The sequence below is a fragment of the Salmo salar genome, chromosome ssa08 (genome assembly GCF_905237065.1).
Source record: "Salmo salar chromosome ssa08, Ssal_v3.1, whole genome shotgun sequence".
Taxonomy (NCBI): Eukaryota; Metazoa; Chordata; class Actinopteri; order Salmoniformes; family Salmonidae; genus Salmo; species Salmo salar.
The window spans coordinates 19,262,837-19,287,602 of record NC_059449.1 but is presented as its reverse complement, the minus strand read 5'-3'; the positions used below and the strand labels follow the sequence as shown (position 1 = coordinate 19,287,602).

The window sequence follows — 24,766 nt, the reverse complement described above, 5'->3', positions numbered from 1 at the left end:
TATGGAGCGGAGTGCAGGCCAAGCCGTAACAGTTAGAACCGGATGGTTAGTGGAGGCTATAGGTGAGGGTATAGCCTACTATTGTACATTATTCTCCCTGTTATAACTCTATGGACACTAATCATGCAACATTACCATGGGTTGACAAACTGAAGGTGGCAATTTTCAGGATGAATCAAACCACAGTATTTTTGATTAAAGGCTCTCCAAACCTGTTTTATGACTCATAAACACTTTCTTAACCCTAAATAAATCAACAAAAATCTGACTATTTTTAAATCTGCCAATTGGTGCTAAAACAAGGTGGCAGGTAGCCAAGCGATTAAGAGCGTTGGGCCGTTAACCAAAAGGTCGCTGGTTCAAATCCCCGTCCCGACTACGTGAAAAATCTGTAGATATGCACTTGAGCAAGGCACTTAACCCTAATTGCTCCTGTAAGTCACTCTGGATAAAAGCGTCTGCTAAATGACTAAAATGTAAAACAGAGATGAAAATGCATTCATTTAGATGGCTTTCTTTCATTGATCCCTAAAATTCTGAACCTGTTCTCTCCATATATTCTAGTGAGTCGGTCAACAGAATTCTAAATCAAAGATACAGCGTATTTAAAGGGATGGCTTAAGATAAATGTACTGAAACCCCCATTGAATGAAAATGCCACGAGAAAATCTGTTGGCCAGCAAGTGGGAGGGTTTTCAGCGGTTGAAGAAAATGTATTCAGCCACACCTGCAGAGCGCGTTACGTGACTGAATAAGGTACGTCTGAATACCAAACACTGAGAAGTGCGTAGGAAAGGCGTACATTTTCTACGTCTGAAGACTTGATGGAAGACAACATCTTGATGTCTCGCGTAACTAAGACTACGTCCCAAGACACCCTATTCCCTATGTAGTGGACTACTTTTTTACCAGGGCTCATATGGCTTTTGTCAAAAGAAGTGCACTATATAGGGAATAGGGTGGCATTTGGGACTTACTCCCAATGACCCACGTCACGCTAACAGTAGTCTCAATTTTCTCACACAAGAAAAGCCTTTTGTGTGTATGGGGACCGAGAGAACCAAACATTAGATCCAACCCCTCTGGCAGAAGGAAGAGAGGACCCGAAAGAAGGAAGAAGGAGAGAAAGACCCAAAAAGAGAGAGAGCGCGAGAGAGAGAAGAGAGAGAGAGAGAGAGAGAGAGGGTTGCATATGCTTTTCAACTTCCTCTGAGGACACACAGAGGGAAGTTAGAGTAAAATTAGAGCGCAGACACGCATGGTCACACGCACAGCACACAGTCCGTCAGTCTCCCATTTTAAATGGCTTTTAAAAGATGCAGTAGGTTACATGTGGTGAGGGAACATGATGAGAGAGAGTGAGATGAAAATAGAGAGAGAGCGAGTTATCTTATGTAACTCTGAGCAGAACTGAGACAGATCCAAGCAGAAACACACAGTCTGGAGATCGACACACACACACACACACACACACACACACACACACACACACACACACACACACACACACACACTTGCGCAGCTAACCTTGTGGGGTCATACAATTCAGTCCCATTCAAAATCCTATTTTCCTTAACCCTAACCCGTACCTTAACCCTAAACCTAACACTAGCGTCTAGCCCTAAAAATAACCATAGCTCCTAACCCTAAACTTAATTCTAACTGGAGGTCGACCGATTATGCTTTTTCAACGCCGATACCGATTATTGGAGGGCCCCAAAAAATAAGCCGATACCGATAAAACAAATTGTCCGGTTTATATATATTTGTAATAATGACAATTACTCATTCAACAATACTAAATGAACACTTTTATTTTAACTTAATATAATACATAAATAAAATCAATTTAGTCTCAAATAAATAATGAAACATGTTCAATTTGGTTTAAATAATGCAAAAACAGTGTTGGAGAAGAAAGTAAGTGTAATATGTGCCATGTAAAAAACATTTAAGTTCCTTGCTCAGAACATGAGAACATATGAAAGCTGGTGATTCCTTTTACATTTACATTTTAGTCAATTAGCAGACACTCTTATCTAGAGGGACTTACAGTAAAGTGCATACATTTTTATTACATTTTAAATACTGGCCCCCCGTGGGAATCGAACCCACAACCCTGGCGTTGCAAGTGCCATGCTCTACCAACTGAGCTACAGTGGGACTTTTAACATTAGTCTTCAATATTCCCAGTTAAGAAGTTTTAGGTTGTAGTTATTATAGGACTATTTCTCTCTATACCATTTGTATTTCATATGCCTTTGACTATTGGATTGTAATGGAAATTAGGTTTGACTAAATGATTTCACCCTGAAAATGTATAACCGAGTGATTATAATGTTAATGTACTAATGTGTGTGAGTAGACTGTTTAAGACTAAGACACTGTTACTATTTCAAAATGAGCAGGGCATAGTTGATAAGACAACCTTGTGAAAGGAACAGGAAAATGGGCCTCCCTAAGTTAGGGAGGGGAACAACTGCCCGAAAACGGCTAGGCTGGCAAAAGATAAGGAGACAGGTGGTCTGTGTACTGTGAAAAAAATACAGCCGCCTAAAGCGGTGTGGAGTTCTCTACTGATGCAAGTTAATTTGTATGACGAAATGTGTGATATAAAAGGCTGTGTGCATTGTATGGATTTTAGAGCTCTCGTAAATAAACGTTCTGATCATTGTTGGCTGGGTCTCAGTCTGCTTCATTCAACCAGAATCTTATACCCTCTGGGGGGCAGACTGAGTAGTTTAATTGAAGTTCGGTTTAAGAACATTGATAACTTAATTCCCGTAACAATTGGATGTTCTTATAGGCACTATAGTATTGCCAGCCTAATCTCAGGAGTTGATAGGCTTGAAGTCATTAACAGAGCTGTGCTTCAAGCATTGCGAAGAGCTGCTGGCAAATGCAGGAAAGTGCTGTTTGAATGAACGCTTATGAGCCTGCTTCTGCCTACCACCGCTCAGTCAGACTGCTCTATCAAATCATAGACTTAATTATAATATAATAAACACACAGAAATACGAGCCTTTGGTCATTAATATGGTCAAATCCGGAAACTATCATTTCGAAAAAACTAAACGTTTATTCTTTCACGGAAATACGGAACCGTTCTGTATTTTATCGAACGGGTGGCATCCATAAGTCTAAATATTGGTGTTACATTGCACAACCTTTAATGTTATGTCATAATTATGTACAATTCTGGCAAATTAATTACAGTCTTTGTTAGGAAGAAATGGTCTTCACACAGTTCGCAACGAGCCAGGCGGCCCAAACTGCTGCATATACCCTGACTCTGCTTGCACAGAACGCAAGAGAAGTGACAATTTCCCTTGTTAATATTGCCTGCTAACATGAATTTCTTTTAACTAAATATGCAGGTTTGAAAAAATATACTTGTGTATTGATTTTAAGAAAGGCGTTGATGTTTATGGTTAGGTACATTGGTGCAACGACAGTGCTTTTTCAGCAAACGCGCTTGTTAAATCATCACCCATTTGGCGAGGTAGGCTATGACTCTATGATAAATTATCAGGCACCACATTGATTATTTGCAACGCAGGACAAGCTAGTTAAACTAGTAATATCAACCATGTGTAGTTAACTAGTGATTATGTTAAGATTGCTTGTTTTTTATAAGATAAGTTTAATGCTAGCTAGCAACTTACCTTGGCTCCTTCCTGCACTCGCGTAACAGGTGGTCAGCCTGCCACGCAGTCTCCTCATGGAGTGCAATGTAATCGGCCATAATCGGCATCCCAAAATGCCGATTACCGATTGTTATTAAACATTTGATTATTCTGTCAACCTCTAATTCTAACCCTAACACTAATTTTAACCTTAACCCTAAACCCCATAGAAATAGCATTTGACCTTGTGGGGACCAACAAAATGTCCGCAGTTAGTCAAATTTTTGTTTGTTTACTATTCTTGTGGGGACTTCTGGTTAAACACGTCCACACACACAATCTCTCTGTTGCTCCATGTATTTGTTTCTGTCTGATTGTCTTGTTCTGATCTGTATTGAGTGTGTGTGTGTGTGTGTGTGTGTGTGTGTGTGTGTGTGTGTGTGTGTGTGTGTGTGTGTGTGTGTGTGTGTGTGTGTGTCTTGTTCTCCCAAACCAGTGTGTGTTTAAGTGCCCTCATCTCTGCAGCAGCAGCAGGCAATGAGCAGGCTGACACTGCAGAGCTGAGAATGCCTTTCACATTCCACTACACCTCACTCACAAACCTCACTCACACGCGCTCACACACAGTTTCAAGTCTCTACACACACAGCAATGTCTGTTTTCTACACTTTGTCATTTATTCACTTTATCAAGTTGCTGACACACAGAAAGACGTGTGTGTGTGTGTGTGTGTGTGTGTGTGTGTGTGTGTGTGTGTGTGTGTGTAGTCACCAGCTGGCTGACTTGGTCGTTCTCTCGGTGGAGACACACTCCCAGTGGTCTGGCCGTCCTTCCCCGTCGTAGGAGGAGCGGGAGGGGGCAGCCTGGAGCCAGAACTCCCTCCTACTGGAGCTGGAGAGGTGGGAGACAGGGAGGGTCCCCCGGTGTTGCTCGCTCCCACGGCCCCCCTGACCTTGACCTGGGGCAGCTGTCTGACCGATGAGGGCCCCAGCTTGGAGGAGACCTTCTGCAGAAAGAGCTGTCGTTTAGTTACCGCGTCCCAGCCCATGGGGCCCAGCTCGGAGCTGCGCACCGAGACCATGGTGTTGGCCATTCCAGAGTCGTAGGCAGAAATGTGGAAGTAGACGCACACAGGCAGGAGGAGTGAGAAGGAGGGGGAGGAGAGAGAGAGACAGAGAGAGAGAGAGAGAGAGAGAGAGAGAGAGAGAGAGAGAGAGAGAGAGAGGAAATAGGAGTAGGCTGGAACTCTGAGGTAAAAAAGTTGCTATTGTACTACATTCCCTCTGGGATTCACTGCTGGGACCAGTTTCTCTCTCCCTCTTTATTCCCTCCCTCTTTATTTCCTCCCCCTCTTTCCTCCCTCTTTCGTCTTCTGTAAACACAGGGCACATATGGAGTGAGTTTGCAGGCGAGTTTTCAAAGAAAAGACTTGACTACTATAAATGTTCAGACTATTCTTATGCTGTTCCGAACAGTTTGACAAATGGCTTTTGCCTTCATATGAGAAGTGTCTGAGAAACAAATCTGTTCTGAGGACAGTTTCAAACTGAGAACAGAATGTGGCGGAACATTCAACAACCGACGTGTCACACACACACACACACACCCCTGCAGATGTCAAGACATTCCACAAAAAATGATTTGACTCGCTGCATTTCATGTTGTCATTCAACAGAACCCCAAAACTGCTCTGTGTTCAATGTTCAGCAGTATACTGCAGTGAACAATACAGTTGACATGTAAACCCAAAGCCCTCCTTTAGCCATGGATTACTTAAGCCTGAATAACAACATAGTTAAATCATGTGATGACATGCTCGCAGCCAGACTTGCCTGAGGAACTACTCAATCACGCCACTAACAAACACAGGAAGAGTTGAAACCTGTCAATGGTTTTAAAGGCAAAATACCAACAACAAACCACTGCCACTCCCTCACCTAAAACCACTGCTCCCACCGTTTAGAGATGAAACCAGCCTTGGGCTTGGTCTATACACGCGTCATATCATCCTGATAAAGTACAGTATGTTCCTGGTGACTGGAAATCTCAGTCAGTTCACTAACAGGCCCTGTTGTGGATACTAAAAATATATCCTTCCTAACTTCTTGGAGGAAGTCACTGATCTGGCCAAGTTGAATTGGGTGAGGGCAGTCTGGTGTGTGGTCTTATATCATGTGACATGCAGATCAGTGATTACATCAAGGAAGAGAGGGAGGAACGAAGGAAAGATTTTCAAACTATTCAAACAGGGCCGTAATAGAACCCCCCCCACACACACACACACACACACACACACACACACACACAGGGCTACTTACTGTGCCGTTGCTTCTCCTTTGTCCTACAGGTGTCTCACCCCCTGCTCCCTCTGTAGTGTCCCCTGTAGTACACCTTCCTGTAGTACCCTCCTCTTCTCCATTTGGAGTGGTCCTCTGGTGCCCATCCACAGCCAACTCTGAACCCAGAGAGCTGCTGGAGGTGGAGCGAATGCCATTGCCTAAAGTGCCCTTCCTCCTCTTCTCAGATTGGTTAGAGACTCTGGGCTCTGCGTTTTGATTGGGTCTGGGTCTGGGGCTCGGCTTCAGCGAAGCTACTTTGGTTTGACCCAAAGACGACTTTTGCCTTTTGACTCCGTCTGGGGCTTTCTTTTCATTGGCCGGAACAGTTTTTCCCTGTGTCTGATTGGCTGTTCTGGTTGTAGAGGCAGGCCTGGACATGACCTTAGACTTGACATTCTTCAGGTCAGGTTTGGGGAACCTCTTGACGTCGGTCCTACCAGGTTTGGATGTCGTGGTGACCGCCGTCTTGGCGATGGCGGCGTTCGGTTTGACCCGAGTTGCACACGGGTGTTCCTTGGTCTTGCGGAAGGCGGGGCTCGCACCTTTGGACCCTTTGTTTGGAGACTGGGGAATGGTAACGGGGGACACTGCTAAATCCACACCCTTGGAGACTTGTACTGAGGTGGAGGTCTGGGAGATTACAGTGAAGCCTTCAGAACCTGGAGACACTATAGTCTCACTGAGAAGAACCTCTAGTGCCACACCAGGCTCGGTGTCCGCTGCCTCCACCATGGGGAGAACATCCAGAGTGCAGGCCTCCTCGGGCAGATCCACCCCCACCTGAAGCGCCTCTCTATCGGGCAGATCTGGTGAGCTGCTAGCCCCGGTCTGGAGGTTCTGGAGTTCCATGGTGACGGTCCCAGCATGAGGACTCTTCCTCCCCTCGAGGCCCTTACAGAGGTCAGGCAATGGGGCGGAGTGTGGAGCCTGGATGGGAGCCGTGGTGGAGGGGGAGGCCGTGTCCGAGTCCTCCAGGATGGACACCCCGCTGCTGGGGAGCCGCTCCGAGTCGCTCAGGCTGATTCTCCTCATCACCATGTCCGAGCTCACCGACAGGAACGACCCTTCCTCATCATCTTCAACATCATCATCGTCACCGGGGATCTCCGTGGCCGCCGAGTCCGGAGAAGAGTCCCTTCTCCCACCGCTGTTGCTCGCCACACTGCTAACGTTGTCATGGAGATCGCCTTGGCTACCATTGCTATGCTCCCGTATCCCAGCAATGCTCATGGCGAGGGTCAGGTTGTCGTTCCAGGAGTCCTCATCAGCGTCCACGTAGACGGACACCGAGTTGTCGTTGGATTCCGAGAACTCAGTCTGAGGCAGTTCCCCAGCGGGTGAGATAGCGCCCATTTTGATTTGGGACGACATCACGCATTCCATGTCGACATCCAGGCTGCTCAGACTCTGCAGGGAGTCTGGGGAGGAAGAGGAGGAGGAAGAGGAGACAGGGAAAGCATTGCCATTTCGGTCACCGGTGCGGAGGAGAGGGAGCTTCATTGCGGAGCCGTTCATGCCCCCGATGGGGACGCGTTCCCCGGGCTGAGACACACTCATCTCTGGTCTCCGGGAGTGCGTGGGGAAAGCTAATGTCGCTAACTGCTAAAGACCTCAAAACAAGGTCAAACCACAGAGAACTCCATGCTTACAACTGTTTATATATGTGGGGAGACGTCTACTGAGCAAGGTGTTTCATTGATTAAAGCTGACTCAGATCAACGCAATACCAGTGATAAGTAGTCAGCAGTCCCTATAGGCCTAGGAGTCACAGAGTCACTGAGAGGTAGATATTGAAGTGCACTTTTGGACAAGTGAGGAAGTGAGGAGTGGTCCCATTCTAAGGCCCCTTCAGCTGACCCTTTAGTTCAGTCACTGGAGTGGAGTCCATACTCTTCAGAGCTCCTCCTCTGAAAACCTCTGGAAAACACAACGACAAGGAAACACAGGCATCAATATGACATCACAGTTATTATCTCCAATGTTGAAAATACTTTATTTGACAGTGTCTACAATATTAACATAACAGTATCATAAAACAGAGACAGAAAGACAGAAGCAGACAGAAAGAGAGAGACAGCGAGACCTCTGCTGCCCTCTGTTGGTCAAACACAGGAAGTGATTAAACAGGATATTACGCCACCCAAAAAAATGCACCACAACACAAAACATTTCAACAAGAGCACACAGTGTACCAACATAACCTAATTGGTTATGATGTGGAAACTCATGTAATGCTTGAATCCCAAATTCAAAAACCTTTTCTCTTGGAAGGATTGATACCCTGCCATTCATACAGTAGGTGGCATTACAATACGCAGAAAGCCGTCCTAGTTTCCACTAAAAGTCATTAATATGGCGTTAAGAATCTGTTGCCATTTAAACCAATGAGGTCAACCGTCTTAGGATGAAATATTGTCTGTAATTAATGAAACTGGCTTTGATACTCATAACCAAGGGGAAAATAAAGACGCAAGTTGGTCTCTGTAGTATTGAAAAGCTACAAACAATATCTCCGTTTAAGTTTAAGCAATGTTAGAAAGGCCATAGACCTACAGTAGAGTGCATCCCAATGGCACCCTATTCCCCTTTTAGTGAACTACTTTTGAGCAGGCCCCATAGGGCTCTGGTCAAAGGTAGTGGTGTAGGGAATCCTCCATTACCCTCAACAGTACACATTTCTGCTGTAGCCCAGGACAACCACATCTAATTCAACTTGTCAACTAATCATCAAGCCCTCAATGAGTTGAACCAGGTGAGTTTGTCTGGGGGACTACAACAAACATGTGTGCTGTTTAGGGTACTGGAGGACTGGAGCTGGGGAAAACTGCTATAGTGCCATTTGGGATGTGCCAGAGGCCCACAACTCTACAGTACGAGGGTGAATGCAGAGACTAAACTGAATTAAGTGGAGAAACAGAAAAGATCAGGGTGGCATTCATTAGGCACCAAACATCAGAAAACGGACTGAAACATGGCAGGACGGCCTGAACTTGTCCAATAAGAAACACTTGTTTTTTTGTTGAATGAACACACCCCAGATCTTGTGCACATGATAACGTTGAAGGGGAAAGTGTTCGCTTGCTGAGATACTGAAACACCAGATGGAGTCACTTTGCTTTTTCCACGTAAACAACAGATATGCAGCGGGTTCCTGACAGGGAAAGATCCGAGAGAGAGAGAGAGAGAGAGAGAGAGAGAGGAACCTCCATTTACCTAGCAGTCCTCTGGGAACACGATGCGAGAGCTTGGTCTAAACGAGGAACAAACTGCAGCTCCATATCCAAAAACTAAGACAGATAGCTTGTGGTATACAGGCTAAAAGACTCCCACCTGCCTGTCAGTGTGTGTGTGTGTGTGTGTGTTAATCTGGGTCAGAGTGAGAAAGAGAGGGGCTATAAAAAGGATCAGTTTTATTTTCATATCCAGGACAGTGCTTCACCAATGAATGGCCCAGTGACAATAGGAAGCCTATAGAGACTGAGCTCACTACTACACCTAGACAACAGTGAGAGTAACCGATAGTACTGCCTTACCTAGCGTGTTCTCGATAAAACTCTACCCCTATTCACTCCAACAACAACCTACTGCACACTCAAAAAATCATCAACCAACCCAATACTTGTCAGGTTGCCTTGGTATGTGATAATTAGTTCTTAAAAGCAGAAATATGTAACTTCTTGGGCGACTTGACCAAATTCACATAGAAATGTAATTGATAGATCGGTCATTCGCATCGAAGTCTAAGCGGTAGATCTGTTCTATGTGTGCTATTTCTATGCTTCCCGGATTTAAGTTTAGTCTTACTTTTGTACACCAGCTTCAAAACAGCTGAAAATACAATATTTTTGGTTATAGAAAATATATTTCACAGCGGTTTAGATGGTACAATGACTACACATTACACTTGATTTTTTTGTCACATAAATTGAAATTAGGCAAATTTTGGAATTTTAGCAACCAGGAAATGGCAGAGCTATTTCTGCATAGTGCATCTTTAACTGAATATAGGTTGAATAAATAAGATTCAGGAAACCATTCAAATGCACAGTGATGGCATTAACCACTTCATTCAGCAGGCTAATAGGTTATTCTAAATGCCATCTCTTTGATGTCATGCCATCACGGTTAATCTGATGTGTGGGACGCAGGTAGCAGTAAGTGAAGACTGCATTCACTACATTGTTATCCAGTCAGTGACCATGTCTAACCATGTATCCTCTTCCCTGCTGTTCTGAGTTGTGTTACTGGTGTTGTGGTGACTCTTCCCTCTGCTGTTCTGAGTTGTGTTACTGGTGTTGTGGTGACTCTTCCCTCTGCTGTTCTGAGTTGTGTTACTGGTGTTGTGGTGACTCTTCCCTCTGCTGTTCTGAGTTGTGTTACTGGTGTTGTGGTGACTCTTCCCCCTGCTGTTCTGAGTTGTTACTGGTGTTGTGGTGACTCTTCCCTCTGCTGTTCTGAGTTGTGTTACTGGTGTTGGGGTGACTCTTCCCTCTGCTGTTCTGAGTTGTGTTACTGGAGTTGTGGTGACTCTTCCCTCTGCTGTTCTGAGTTGTGTTACTGGTGTTGTGGTGACTCTTCCCTCTGCTGTTCTGAGTTGTGTTACTGGTGTTGTGGTGACTCTTCCCTCTGCTGTTCTGAGTTGTGTTACTGGTGTTGTGGTGACTCTTCCCTCTGCTGTTCTGAGTGTGTTACTGGTGTTGTGGTGACTCTTCCCTCTGCTGTTCTGAGTTGTGTTACTGGTGTTGTGGTGACTCTTCCCTCTGCTGTTCTGAGTGTGTTACTGGTGTTGTGGTGACTCTTCCCTCTGCTGTTCTGAGTTGTGTTACTGGTGTTGTGGTGACTCTTCCCTCTGCTGTTCTGAGTTGTTACTGGTGTTGTGGTGACTCTTCCCTCTGCTGTTCTGAGTTGTGTTACTGGTGTTGTGGTGACTCTTCCCTCTGCTGTTCTGAGTTGTGTTACTGGTGTTGTGGTGACTCTTCCCTCTGCTGTTCTGAGTTGTGTTACTGGTGTTGTGGTGACTCTTCCCTCTGCTGTTCTGAGTTGTTACTGGTGTTGTGGTGACTCTTCCCTCTGCTGTTCTGAGTTGTGTTACTGGTGTTGTGGTGACTCTTCCCTCTGCTGTTCTGAGTTGTGTTACTGGTGTTGGGGTGACTCTTCCCTGCTGTTCTGAGTTGTGTTACTGGTGTTGTGGTGACTCTTCCCTCTGCTGTTCTGAGTTGTGTTACTGGTGTTGTGGTGACTCTTCCCTCTGCTGTTCTGAGTTGTGTTACTGGTGTTGTGGTGACTCTTCCCTCTGCTGTTCTGAGTTGTGTTACTGGTGTTGTGGTGACTCTTCCCTCTGCTGTTCTGAGTTGTGTTACTGGTGTTGTGGTGACTCTTCCCTCTGCTGTTCTGAGTTGTTACTGGTGTTGTGGTGACTCTTCCCTCTGCTGTTCTGAGTTGTGTTACTGGTGTTGTGGTGACTCTTCCCTCTGCTGTTCTGAGTTGTGTTACTGGTGTTGGGGTGACTCTTCCCTGCTGTTCTGAGTTGTGTTACTGGTGTTGTGGTGACTCTTCCCTCTGCTGTTCTGAGTTGTGTTACTGGTGTTGTGGTGACTCTTCCCTCTGCTGTTCTGAGTTGTGTTACTGGTGTTGTGGTGACTCTTCCCTCTGCTGTTCTGAGTTGTGTTACTGGTGTTGTGGTGACTCTTCCCTCTGCTGTTCTGAGTTGTGTTACTGGTGTTGTGGTGACTCTTCCCTCTGCTGTTCTGAGTTGTTACTGGTGTTGTGGTGACTCTTCCCTCTGCTGTTCTGAGTTGTGTTACTGGTGTTGTGGTGACTCTTCCCTCTGCTGTTCTGAGTTGTGTTACTGGTGTTGTGGTGACTCTTCCCTCTGCTGTTCTGAGTTGTGTTACTGGTGTTGTGGTGACTCTTCCCTCTGCTGTTCTGAGTTGTGTTACTGGTGTTGTGGTGACTCTTCCCTCTGCTGTTCTGAGTTGTGTTACTGGTGTTGTGGTGACTCTTCCCTCTGCTGTTCTGAGTTGTGTTACTGGTGTTGTGGTGACTCTTCCCTCTGCTGTTCTGAGTTGTGTTACTGGTGTTGTGGTGACTCTTCCCTCTGCTGTTCTGAGTTGTGTTACTGGTGTTGTGGTGACTCTTCCCTCTGCTGTTCTGAGTTGTTACTGGTGTTGTGGTGACTCTTCCCTCTGCTGTTCTGAGTGTGTTACTGGTGTTGTGGTGACTCTTCCCTCTGCTGTTCTGAGTTGTGTTACTGGTGTTGTGGTGACTCTTCCCTCTGCTGTTCTGAGTTGTTACTGGTGTTGTGGTGACTCTTCCCTCTGCTGTTCTGAGTTGTTACTGGTGTTGTGGTGACTCTTCCCTCTGCTGTTCTGAGTTGTTACTGGTGTTGTGGTGACTCTTCCCTCTGCTGTTCTGAGTTGTGTTACTGGTGTTGTGGTGACTCTTCCCTCTGCTGTTCTGAGTTGTTACTGGTGTTGTGGTGACTCTTCCCTCTGCTGTTCTGAGTTGTTACTGGTGTTGTGGTGACTCTTCCCTCTGCTGTTCTGAGTTGTGTTACTGGTGTTGTGGTGACTCATCCCTGCTGTTCTGAGTTGTGTTACTGGTGTTGTGGTGACTCTTCCCTCTGCTGTTCTGAGTTGTGTTACTGGTGTTGTGGTGACTCTTCCCTCTGCTGTTCTGAGTTGTGTTACTGGTGTTGTGGTGACTCTTCCCTCTGCTGTTCTGAGTTGTGTTACTGGTGTTGTGGTGACTCTTCCCTCTGCTGTTCTGAGTTGTGTTACTGGTGTTGTGGTGACTCTTCCCTCTGCTGTTCTGAGTTGTGTTACTGGTGTTGTGGTGACTCTTCCCTCTGCTGTTCTGAGTTGTGTTACTGGTGTTGTGGTGACTCTTCCCTCTGCTGTTCTGAGTTGTGTTACTGGTGTTGTGGTGACTCTTCCCTCTGCTGTTCTGAGTTGTGTTACTGGTGTTGTGGTGACTCTTCCCTCTGCTGTTCTGAGTTGTGTTACTGGTGTTGTGGTGACTCTTCCCTCTGCTGTTCTGAGTTGTGTTACTGGTGTTGTGGTGACTCTTCCCTCTGCTGTTCTGAGTTGTGTTACTGGTGTTGTGGTGACTCTTCCCTCTGCTGTTCTGAGTTGTTACTGGTGTTGTGGTGACTCTTCCCTCTGCTGTTCTGAGTTGTTACTGGTGTTGTGGTGACTCTTCCCTCTGCTGTTCTGAGTTGTTACTGGTGTTGTGGTGACTCTTCCCTCTGCTGTTCTGAGTTGTGTTACTGGTGTTGTGGTGACTCTTCCCTCTGCTGTTCTGAGTTGTTATTGGTGTTGTGGTGACTCTTCCCTCTGCTGTTCTGAGTTGTTACTGGTGTTGTGGTGACTCTTCCCTCTGCTGTTCTGAGTTGTGTTACTGGTGTTGTGGTGACTCATCCCTGCTGTTCTGAGTTGTGTTACTGGTGTTGTGGTGACTCTTCCCTCTGCTGTTCTGAGTGTGTTACTGGTGTTGTGGTGACTCTTCCCTCTGCTGTTCTGAGTGTGTTACTGGTGTTGTGGTGACTCTTCCCTCTGCTGTTCTGAGTTGTGTTACTGGTGTTGTGGTGACTCATCCCCGTGCGGTGTATCTCTTGCTAATGGAGTTACCCACTGCAGACCTGAGTGTGTGTGTGTGTGGTGGTGTGTGTGTGTGGTGACTCTTCCCTCTGCTGTTCTGAGTTGTTACTGGTGTTGTGGTGACTCTTCCCTCTGCTGTTCTGAGTTGTTACTGGTGTTGTGGTGACTCTTCCCTCTGCTGTTCTGAGTTGTTACTGGTGTTGTGGTGACTCTTCCCTCTGCTGTTCTGAGTTGTGTTACTGGTGTTGTGGTGACTCTTCCCTCTGCTGTTCTGAGTTGTTATTGGTGTTGTGGTGACTCTTCCCTCTGCTGTTCTGAGTTGTTACTGGTGTTGTGGTGACTCTTCCCTCTGCTGTTCTGAGTTGTGTTACTGGTGTTGTGGTGACTCATCCCTGCTGTTCTGAGTTGTGTTACTGGTGTTGTGGTGACTCTTCCCTCTGCTGTTCTGAGTTGTTACTGGTGTTGTGGTGACTCTTCCCTCTGCTGTTCTGAGTTGTTACTGGTGTTGTGGTGACTCTTCCCTCTGCTGTTCTGAGTTGTGTTACTGGTGTTGTGGTGACTCATCCCCGTGCCATGGAGTGTGACCCTGTCTCATTGCTAATGCGTGAGTTAGGGCTGGGCGGGCGACTGCAGACCTGAGTGTGTGTGTGTGTGTGTGTGTGTGTGTGTGTGTGGTGACTCTTCCCTCTGCTGTTCTGAGTTGTTACTGGTGTTGTGGTGACTCTTCCCTCTGCTGTTCTGAGTTGTTACTGGTGTTGTGGTGACTCTTCCCTCTGCTGTTCTGAGTTGTTACTGGTGTTGTGGTGACTCTTCCCTCTGCTGTTCTGAGTTGTGTTACTGGTGTTGTGGTGACTCTTCCCTCTGCTGTTCTGAGTTGTTATTGGTGTTGTGGTGACTCTTCCCTCTGCTGTTCTGAGTTGTTACTGGTGTTGTGGTGACTCTTCCCTCTGCTGTTCTGAGTTGTGTTACTGGTGTTGTGGTGACTCATCCCTGATGTTCTGAGTTGTGTTACTGGTGTTGTGGTGACTCTTCCCTCTGCTGTTCTGAGTTGTTACTGGTGTTGTGGTGACTCTTCCCTCTGCTGTTCTGAGTTGTTACTGGTGTTGTGGTGACTCTTCCCTCTGCTGTTCTGAGTTGTGTTACTGGTGTTGTGGTGACTCATCCCCGTGCCATGGAGTGTGACCCTGTCTCATTGCTAATGCGTGAGTTAGGGCTGGGCGGGCGACTGCAGACCTGAGTGTGTGTGTGTGTGTGTGTGTGTGTGTGTGTGTGTGTGTGTGTGTGTGTGTGTGTGTGAATAATATATATATATATATATATCACACTGGCCTTATCAAACATGCATTAGCCCTCTGCAGTTGTGGGAACGCTAGCTGACAGGTGAGCTGGTACACCTGAGACAGAGTCCATTATAGAGCCACTGCCCTTTGGTATTTACCTCAATACAGAACAGGTCACCTGAGAGGGAGGGAGGGAGGTACCACTGTAGCATTGTACAGCTCTGCCATGCTGTGGGGGGGGGGTGTTAAAGGGTTGTTAGAGCTGAGCTTTAATGTCAAGAGAATTGTGTGTTTCCTATGACAAGAGTGTTTTGAAGGCTTCGTGGATGCTACATTAAGGTTTAGTTTATCGTCAAGGTGTACAACATTGTCAGCTAAGAGCGGATGTGCAATCGATCTAAATAAATAAACAATCATTAAATAAACAAATGAATCATGTGACATGGTGTGATACATGTCTGTGTGGAGGGAGGGAGCATCAGTCGGTCACAGCCAGGTAACAGACTCAGGAGCCTTGGTCAGGGACAGGGTCAGACAGGTCTGGACCCGGATCAATGATGACTGGTCTCTGTAGCCGGGTAGCTATGCTCACCGTACGGCGACAATTGTCCAAAGTAACCTTGTAGTACTCCCGAGCATCTGTACTCGTCCTCTGTCATCTCAGGTGTCTTCTCTTGGCTCTTGCTTCAGGCTTCTCCGCTCAACCTTGAACTCAAAAACATCCAGCTAGCCAGCTGCTAATTAGCTAGCTAGCTAGCCAGCTAGCCAGCTAGCCAGCTAGCCAGCCAAACCAACCAACCATCCAACTGACTTGTTTGACAGTTTTGAAATGCAGTGGTGGTTAAAGACAATTGTAAAAAATATACAAAAATGCAATAAAACTAAATATTTACGCATGTTTCCCGTTATAAAACAGACCTGTCGTAAAACTGTACGCGAGTGAACAAGCATTTAAACTCCGCCTGAATAATGCCCATCATTCACCTTGTACGGTGACAATAACGCCCTTTTTGCTGTATACTTTGGAAGTATTGGAATTAGGCCAAGACATTTGCTGTAGGCTATCTGACCATTTCTAAAACAGAAAAAAAAATGCTGATTATTTTTTACCTGTGAACAGATCGTTTGAAATCAATAAAATGTTTTGCATTTACTTTCTCCGAACCTAAATTCCCACAAATTCAGAAAAATTGGTTTTTGATTGATTTTTCTTAAACTACAGTAGGCCTACTTAGCATAGCTACCTACACACTTCGATGCAAAATATCAAGTGTCTGTTCACCTGCATGTTATAAACCGCGCTCCCTTTCAGATGCATGGAGCAAAAACGTTCAATTATAATATCTAATAGGCCCAATTAAATTAGAGATGCGCATGGTAATTTGCTGTACGGCTACTTATGGACTCATCATGGTCAGAAAAGGTGATGGAATTTATTCTGCAATGCTTATGACATGTATTGTGTTTGTAAATGAAATGCCTAGGCTACTCGATGAATTTTACATCACAGTAGGCTATTCAGACGTAGCCTACAAACATCAATGGAAAAGGTGAACTGTCTGTTCTAGCACTTCGGATTGGCTTGCATAGAGCATTGGCTGGCATGGTCCTGTGTGGCTCAGTTGGTAGAGCATGGTGTTTGCAACGCCAGGGTTGTGGGTTCGATTCCCATGGGGGACCAGTACGGGGGAAAAATGTATGAAATGTATGCATTCACTACTGTAAGTCGCTCTGGATAAGAGTGTCTGCTAAATGACGTAAATGTAATACTTAAAAATACCGGTAGTCTGCAGGAGGATAAGCACAATCTCACGTCAAGATCAGTTTTTCTAAATGCCTACTTGGTGTACAATTGTTTTGGGGCATATTTTGTGCGCACACAACATTTATAAATGAGGCCCCTGGGGAGTATGAATTTGAGCAAGCATACTTACTTAACAGACTACCATCCCAACCACACTAAAAGTGCACTGTTAGAGTTGACACAGTAGTGTGAAAGACCCACCTAGTTCAAGTAGAGTGGACCGCTTAGAAAGAGACTACAGCCCTCTACAATGTACGATCCAATAGATCCTTACATATCACTGGATCAACTCCATTTAGTAACAGTGACACCCACACTCCAATCCTCCCATCTCTACACACTGGCCTATACATGATCATTACAATTAAGGAAACAGCGAGTGGAACGTTTGGTCAAAAGGCTCTTGAACGGAGTCCGAGTCCCAAACAGTCCCCTATATAGTGCACTACTTTTGACCAGAGTCCTATGGGTAACCCTATGAGCCCCGGTCAAAAGTAGTGCACTTAGGGAATAGTGTGCCATGTGGGACTCCGACTGACATTCTGGGCTTCAGTCAGAGCTGCGCATTCCCCACATCTAAGAGTTGGTGTCCGTTCACGTTACGCTCTTAGGTCTTTGTGGGGAGAGAGACACTGGCACGTTTTAGTGCACGCCTGTCGAGTACTATAAAGAGAGGGAGGGGATGGAGATGTGGAGGGGAAGTTGAGAGATTCAGAGGTTTAAAAAGGCACCACTGAACTATTAACCTAGAACTCATAACCTGACTAGGGATGAAAACTAGAAAGGTACGCAAGCCAACTTTAGATTGAGACAACATGACAGACTTAGCAGAGGTAGCATCAACATGACAGACTTAGCAGAGGTAGCATCAACATGACAGACTTAGCAGAGGTAGCATCAACATGACAGACTTAGCAGAGGTAGCATCAACATGACAGACTTAGCAGAGGTAGCATCAACATGACAGACTTAGCAGAGGTAGCATCAACATGACAGACTTAGCAGAGGTAGAATCAACATGACAGACTTAGCAGAGGTAGCATCAACATGACAGACTTAGCAGAGGTAGCATCAACATGACAGACTTAGCAGAGGTAGAATCAACATGACAGACTTAGCAGAGGTAGCATCAACATGACAGACTTAGCAGAGGTAGAATCAACATGACAGACTTAGCAGAGGTAGCATCAACATGACAGACTTAGCAGAGGTAGCATCAACATGACAGACTTAGCAGAGGTAGCATCAACATGACAGACTTAGCAGAGGTAGAATCAACATGACAGACTTAGCAGAGGTAGAATCAACATGACAGACTTAGCAGAGGTAGCATCAACATGACAGACTTAGCAGAGGTAGCATCAACATGACAGACTTAGCAGAGGTAGAATCAACATGACAGACTTAGCAGAGGTAGCATCAACATGACAGACTTAGCAGAGGTAGCATCAACATGACAGACTTAGCAGAGGTAGCATCAACATGACAGACTTAGCAGAGGTAGCATCAACATGACAGACTTAGCAGAGGTAGCATCAACATGACAGACTTAGCAGAGGTAGAATCAACATGACAGACTTAGCAGAGGTAGCATCAACATGACAGACTTAGCAGAGGTAGCATCAACATGACAGACTTAGCAGAGGTAGAATCAACAACAAGCTAAAAGGTAATCTTTACGTGTCAATAGGAGATTAGGTATCAAAAACAGACACTATCCGAGTTGCCGTGTACACACACACACACACACACAGCCTAGATGGACAGTGATGATTGGAACAACAAGGAACTAAGATGAGAGAGATGAGACTGTGGTCCTCACACGGTCTTCCTGCCTGGCTGCTGCAGTGTAATCATGTAAATTTGACACTTTATCCACAACTGGTATTACAGTGGAGCAAGAGTTCACTAACCAGGAAGTAACCTTTAACGTGATTAGTTTAATTTGACTATTGGTCAAATGACAATAACGGAGTACATTGAAAACCAACTCCAGCACACTTGACGATCTTGATGCTCCACACACAGATTTAATCAATGGCTATACCAATGACTGGTTAATTGACCTCCATCAATAATAGACTATAACACAGGCTAAAGTTACAGATCAATAATAGACTATGTCATGACGTTGCCCTCTTTGGGTACAGCAGGCACCATCCCCCCTCCCCTCCTCTCTTACACCCAGGCTGCTGTTATCTCAGGTTGTAAATTCCTGGAAGAGATTCTTCCTCATGGCCAGACAGTGTGTGTGTGTGTGTGTATATATATATATATATATATATAGAGAGAGAGAGAGAGAGAGAGATAGAGAGAACAAAGGAACTTCTTCCACCTCACAGACCTTGAGAACTGAACAATATTCATGTTCTGGAGAATGTATAAACGGTCGGTGAAGTAGCCAGCTATGAACTGGTCAGTTTGGTACAATTTTGTGAAACTCATGAGAGTCAATACAGCCACATTACCGTAATCATGTTTATACAAGAGTCTCAGTTATGAGGCTTGCATCTAATTGTTGTATAAAAGGAATGAGTAAAGATGAAACTATTTGTGAAATGATGTCATGTGATTTTAAACTGTTTAATGAAGGAAACTCCAATTCCCTTTGGAGTTTAACTAAATCATAGGCCCGCCCCATGAGCACAGACATTGATCTGGTGTCGTGGGACAGCCCCTTTCTGCTCTTCCGAATATAACCCCCACCTTGGGAATTTATCTTTAGACCATGCTTCTCTCAATTACGAGAGGGCTAAGGTTTGAGCCCATTGCTGAATTCTTAACCATACCACATGGTTAAACTCTGAGACTATCGAACCGACAGAATAAGAACAAATCTTTGATATTAATTACTAGTCTGCAGCTAATAATTATGTACCCGTGAACGCGAGGACCAACAACCGCCGAAACATCTATTCTATAAGAACATTGCTGAATGTTACTCTGAACTCACCATTCTAACCACAGCAGAGAGAGAGAGGGCGGACAAACTCTCCAACAGAAACAAACTTTCCCACAGAGATCACGACGACACACTGAGAGTAAATATATATATTGATTGCAATTATTCCCGAATGAGTGAGCGTTCAGGTGCAAAGGGTTAGCATTTCAATTGTTATAATTATCAACTTTGTAGTGTCTTTTATCTCAGTCGACCCCCACTTCCCTTTTGTCCACCAAGCTGCGATACCGGTTTATCCCACTAGGGAAACTCCACTATCATTTCCTTGTAACTATATCTACTGTCTGTTTGTGCATTTCTGTGATTATTTAGTTAGTAAATAAATGATTTAAGACAATTGATGCATGATGACTCATAGTGAAGACTGGGTTCGTGCAGATAACCAACAATTTACGACGTTTGGAATGAGACTAACGTGAGGTAAAGAATAATTCATTAATCAGGAGACTAATTGATCAGATATTAAAATATCTGAAAGTTATATTAGGAAAATTATAACTTTGTAATCTGAATATTTTCCTTGGTGCCCCGACTTCCTAATTAATTACATCTACCTGATTAGTTAATCACGTAATAATAATTACAGAGAATTGATTTGATAAACTAAATAACTCTTCAGTTTAATGATGCCAAAGACACGACAACTATAACAAGCCTCCTGAGTGGCGCAGTGGTCCCGAGTGCCACTAGAGTTTCTGAGTTCGAGTCCAGGCCCTGTCGCAGCCGGCCGCGACCGGGAGGCCCATGGGGCGGCGCACAATTGGCCCAGCGTCATCCGGATTAGGAAGGGTTTGGCCGGCAGGGATGTCCTTGTCTCATCGCACAGTAGCGACTCCTGTGGCGGGCCGGGCGCAGTGCACGCTGACACGGTCGCCAGGTGTATGGTGTTTCCTCCGACACATTGGTGCGGCTGGCTTCCGGGTTAAGTGGGCATTGTGTGAAGAATCAGTGCTGGTTGGGTTGTGTTTCGGAGGACTCATGGCACTCGACCTTCGCCTCTCCTGAGTCCGTACGGGAGTTGCAGCGATGAGACAAGACTGTAACTACTACCAATTGGATACCATGAAATTGGGGAGAAAAAAAGGGGTAAAAAATACACAAAAAATAGACTATAACACAGGCTAAAGTTACAGATCAATAATAGACTATAACACAGGCTAACGTTACAGATCAATAATAGACTATAACACAGGCTAAAGTTACAGATCAATAATAGACTATAACACAGGCTAAAGTTACAGATCAATAATAGACTATAACACAGGCTAAAGTTACAGATCAATAATAGACTATAACACAGGCTAACGTTACAGATCAATAATAGACTATAACACAGGCTAACGTTACAGATCAATAATAGACTATAACACAGGCTAACGTTACAGATCAATAATAGACTATAACACAGGCTAACGTTACAGATCAATAATAGACTATAACACAGGCTAACGTTACAGATCAATAATAGACTATAACACAGGCTAACGTTACAGATCAATAATAGACTATAACACAGGCTAAAGTTACAGATCAATAATAGACTATAACACAGGCTAAAGTTACAGATCAATAATAGACTATAACACAGGCTAAAGTTACAGATCAATAATAGACTATAACACAGGCTAAAGTTACAGATCAATAATAGACTATAACACAGGCTAAAGTTACAGATCAATAATAGACTATAACACAGGCTAACGTTACAGATCAATAATAGACTATAACACAGGCTAAAGTTACACAGCATAGGTCCAAATCATATGATACAGCCTACCTCCCAAGGCTCCTGGACAATACGCAATCAGACCAAACAACATCACTTCCTGTTGGAGCCGAGACTCAAACTTTGGCAGTTACTTCAGCATCTAAGCTTAATGAAAAACAAAATAAAGAGGTGAAAGTAAATCATCATAAACTAATACAGAAAAATATAAAAACTTCTATTATGAACCTTCCTCTCTCTCGTTATCCCTCTCCACAGCCTCAACAGAAAACCTGCCTCTCATTCCAGGAAGATTAGTCTAGGTTTCCTCTTTACCCGGTTGGTTGTCATGCACTTGTAAGGCTAAAGACACCTTGCTTTCACCGTCACTAATCTGACTGGAGATAAGTACCAGCCCTAAAGCTGGTTCCACAGCGTCCCCACTTGCACTAACCGTCAGTGAGCGCAGTCAGTCAGTCAGGGCTTCGGGGTACAGCAGTTCCAGAAATGGAGGTTGGGAATGCTCTTTCCATGCTGGGGGCCGGACCATAAAGTGTTACAACTATCTCTATTCACCCACTCTCTCTCTCCCTCCCTCTTACTCTCACTCTCTTCCTCCCCCACCCTCTCTTCCTCACCTACACCTTGCCCCTCTCCTCTTCCTCCCTCTCCTCTTTTGCGTGTGGTGGAAACAGCATCAGCCGGAGGAATGGTGCAGACTTACTGTAGGATCAGCAGCAGGTTGGGTCACCTCCCTGTGAGTGGCTATTCCCTGGGCTATAATCCCTGTCACACTGGTCAGTGCCAGCCACAGTGTATTACAGTACGTCCTGTCGGAAGCTACTAAGACTGCTAAGCTGCTTTGTATTGGGGTATTCATTCATATTTTAATTACAACGCATGGTCCTTTCTCCGATTTAAACCATTTAATGGATAAGCCATTCATATTTTTCAGCTTAGACTTTCCATAGGAGGCATCAACGTTCCTAGTACAGGCGCATGGGGACAATCAATACTTGTCAGCATTTATCTTTCCTGTAGGCTGATTTACATAAATGTTACCAGACTTCACAACAGTCTTAGAAATCGTTACATATGCTTGGTCACAACACCTGTACTTTCCCATAATTTAAACAAATCAGAAACGGAACACAATTACCCAAAAGTGTTGATTACTTGCCGAGAAGAGCACAGCACAGCAGATCTATCTGAAATGCACACCTTATCCTCACGGGAAAAAACCTTGGTCAGGCCTTTGCTTTCTGCTGTATGACACCACACCATGACTACTGATATCAGACCGTACCTTGAAGCCCTGCATTTCGACACCCCCCCCCTCTGCAGATCCACTGCCTGTCTGAACTAAAACTCACCCTGAGCTTGTTAATTACTGACATGTCGGTAATCATGTCAATTCATCGTTAATGCGTCTCACAGCTATAGATCTGCCAGCTCTAGGACTGTGGAAACAATAAAATGATTAGATACTCTGATTCTATCTATATGGCAACAACAGGCTCTGTCTAATCAGGAAGTCAGACGGCACCAAGGAATGTAGCAGTCAGATACTTCATAATGCTGTCTTTAGATTCCCAGGACAGCACCTCGGTCTAGCTGAGAACGCTGTCAGAACAAAAATGGTTGCCATAGGAATGAGCAGCGTGCTTAGTCACCCACAGACCAAGGACGAGACGTTTCAGGAGAATGGTGCCCTAACAGAATACAAACACCGCTGTATCTGTGGGGTCGGAAAGAAACAAATGCAACTACAGGCTGTGTGTGTGTGTGTGTGTGTGTGAGAAATCTAACACTGTTTTAAGAGGTAGACAGTATTTGGAGTGTGTGTGTGATTGCGACACTATCTGACTGTTAAGGGGTGTGTGTGCACGTCACACTGTTTTCCCCTGGCGATATCATTAACAAGTGTGTTGACCCGGTGTAAATGGCCTTGTGCTGTGTAACAGTGACGCGTGTCCCGGCCACACACACACACACACACACACACACACCCAATCAATCTAGTCTCTTAATAATGTCAGAGAGAGGTGCTGGATAGCTGCCAAACCAGATACCTACAGAGCAGATCACTACAGTACAGAGCTCATAGCTAATATATGGACCGGACCGCAACTCTATACAATTCACCAAACATGCTGATGGAATCCATGCCCCTAGGCAGGCTGATTAAAAACATCTGATGTTCAGTCAGTCTGTTAAAAACCTCTGATGTTCAGTCATTCTGTTAAAAACATCTGATGTTCAGTCATTCTGTTAAAAACATCTGATGTTCAGTCAGTCAGTCTGTTAAAAACATCTGATGTTCAGTCAGTCAGTCTGTTAAAAACATCTGATGTTCAGTCAGTCAGTCTGTTAAAAACATCTGAGTCAGTCTTATGTGACATGCTAATAAAGGACATTAATCTTATGTACAAGAGAGTCAATATTAAGTGATAGCTTACTACAGTATAGCTAACTACAACAATAGTACTGACGTCAGGTAGCCTAGCGGTTAAGAGCATTTAAGAGCATGCCAGTAGCCAAAAGGTCGCTGGTTCGAATCCCCAAGCCGACTGGGTGAAACATTGTCGATGTGCCCTTGAGCAAGATACTGGATAGGAGTGTCTGCTAAATGACTAAAATGTCAAATTTACTGGAACATGGGTAATTATGGAAATGTCAAATTAGTAATAACATACTGACCAACTTGTTTCAGTTTACTAATAACATACTATCCAAATACCCAGGCTGAAATATGCCCCAGAGTCAAGGCAAAGTTATCTTTACATGTTATCTACCTCCCCTTCACACACACACACACACACACAACTCCATCATACAAAGTACTGCTGCTCCAGCCATGACTTACCCAGACATCCAGCCCCTCTGTACACTGAGAGAAAACACAGCCAGAATGGTGCTGCTTCTCCTTTTACACACTCCTCCTTTTTTCTGGCACACACTTAGCGCTCTCCCTTTAGCGCTACCACACACACACGCGTGCTGCTGCACAGTTGATGTGGTGGGAGAGTTGTCCCCGCTGTGTCCGATACTATCAGTGTTCTCCTCAGACTGACGAGGTTCAGAGAGAGAGTTAGAACCACCCCTCCCCTTCAGTTCTGAGGCTCAGCTCGGCAGTACTGCAGTAAGTAACCCCAAAGCTTCTCAGAGAGAGAGGGACGGGGGACGGGACGACCGGGGGGAGTAGTGTCTGTGTGTAAGGCAGCGATGGAATGTGTTTTCCCCCCTTACCATGAGCACCTCATGCCAGCAGCAGCAGCTCTCCTCAACTCGCTCCATGACACACACACACACACGCACACACACACACGCCTCCTCCTAAAGCACACACACACAGCCAGGCATGTTCAAGGTCTAACTTAGAGTGGGAGGGGAGAGTTCAGTTCTGTTGACACTGTTGGAGAGGAATGAATGTGTGTGTGTGTGGGGGTGTG

The 24,766-nt window shown here is 45.1% G+C and overlaps 1 protein-coding gene across 5 annotated transcripts in view; it reads right to left on the bottom strand.

Moving 5' to 3' along the window:
• The window catches only part of mtus1b (microtubule associated tumor suppressor 1b), a 95,966-nt gene that overhangs the window by 53,856 nt on the left and 17,344 nt on the right, over nucleotides 1-24,766 (bottom strand). The window contains exons 1-4 of one of the 5 annotated variants that reach the window (XM_045722931.1): nucleotides 24,181-24,575; nucleotides 21,387-21,482; nucleotides 5,945-7,882; nucleotides 4,398-4,632 (exon numbers count right to left, since the gene is read on the bottom strand). In XM_045722931.1, coding sequence (XP_045578887.1) covers nucleotides 4,398-4,632; nucleotides 5,945-7,522 — 1,813 coding nt within the window. In that variant the 5' untranslated portion in view covers nucleotides 7,523-7,882; nucleotides 21,387-21,482; nucleotides 24,181-24,575. Of the gene's footprint in view, nucleotides 1-4,397; nucleotides 4,633-5,944; nucleotides 7,883-21,386; nucleotides 21,483-24,180; nucleotides 24,579-24,766 lie in introns of those variants that run through there. The other 4 variants (XM_045722933.1, XM_045722934.1, XM_045722929.1 and 1 more) reach the window with 4 other exon arrangements.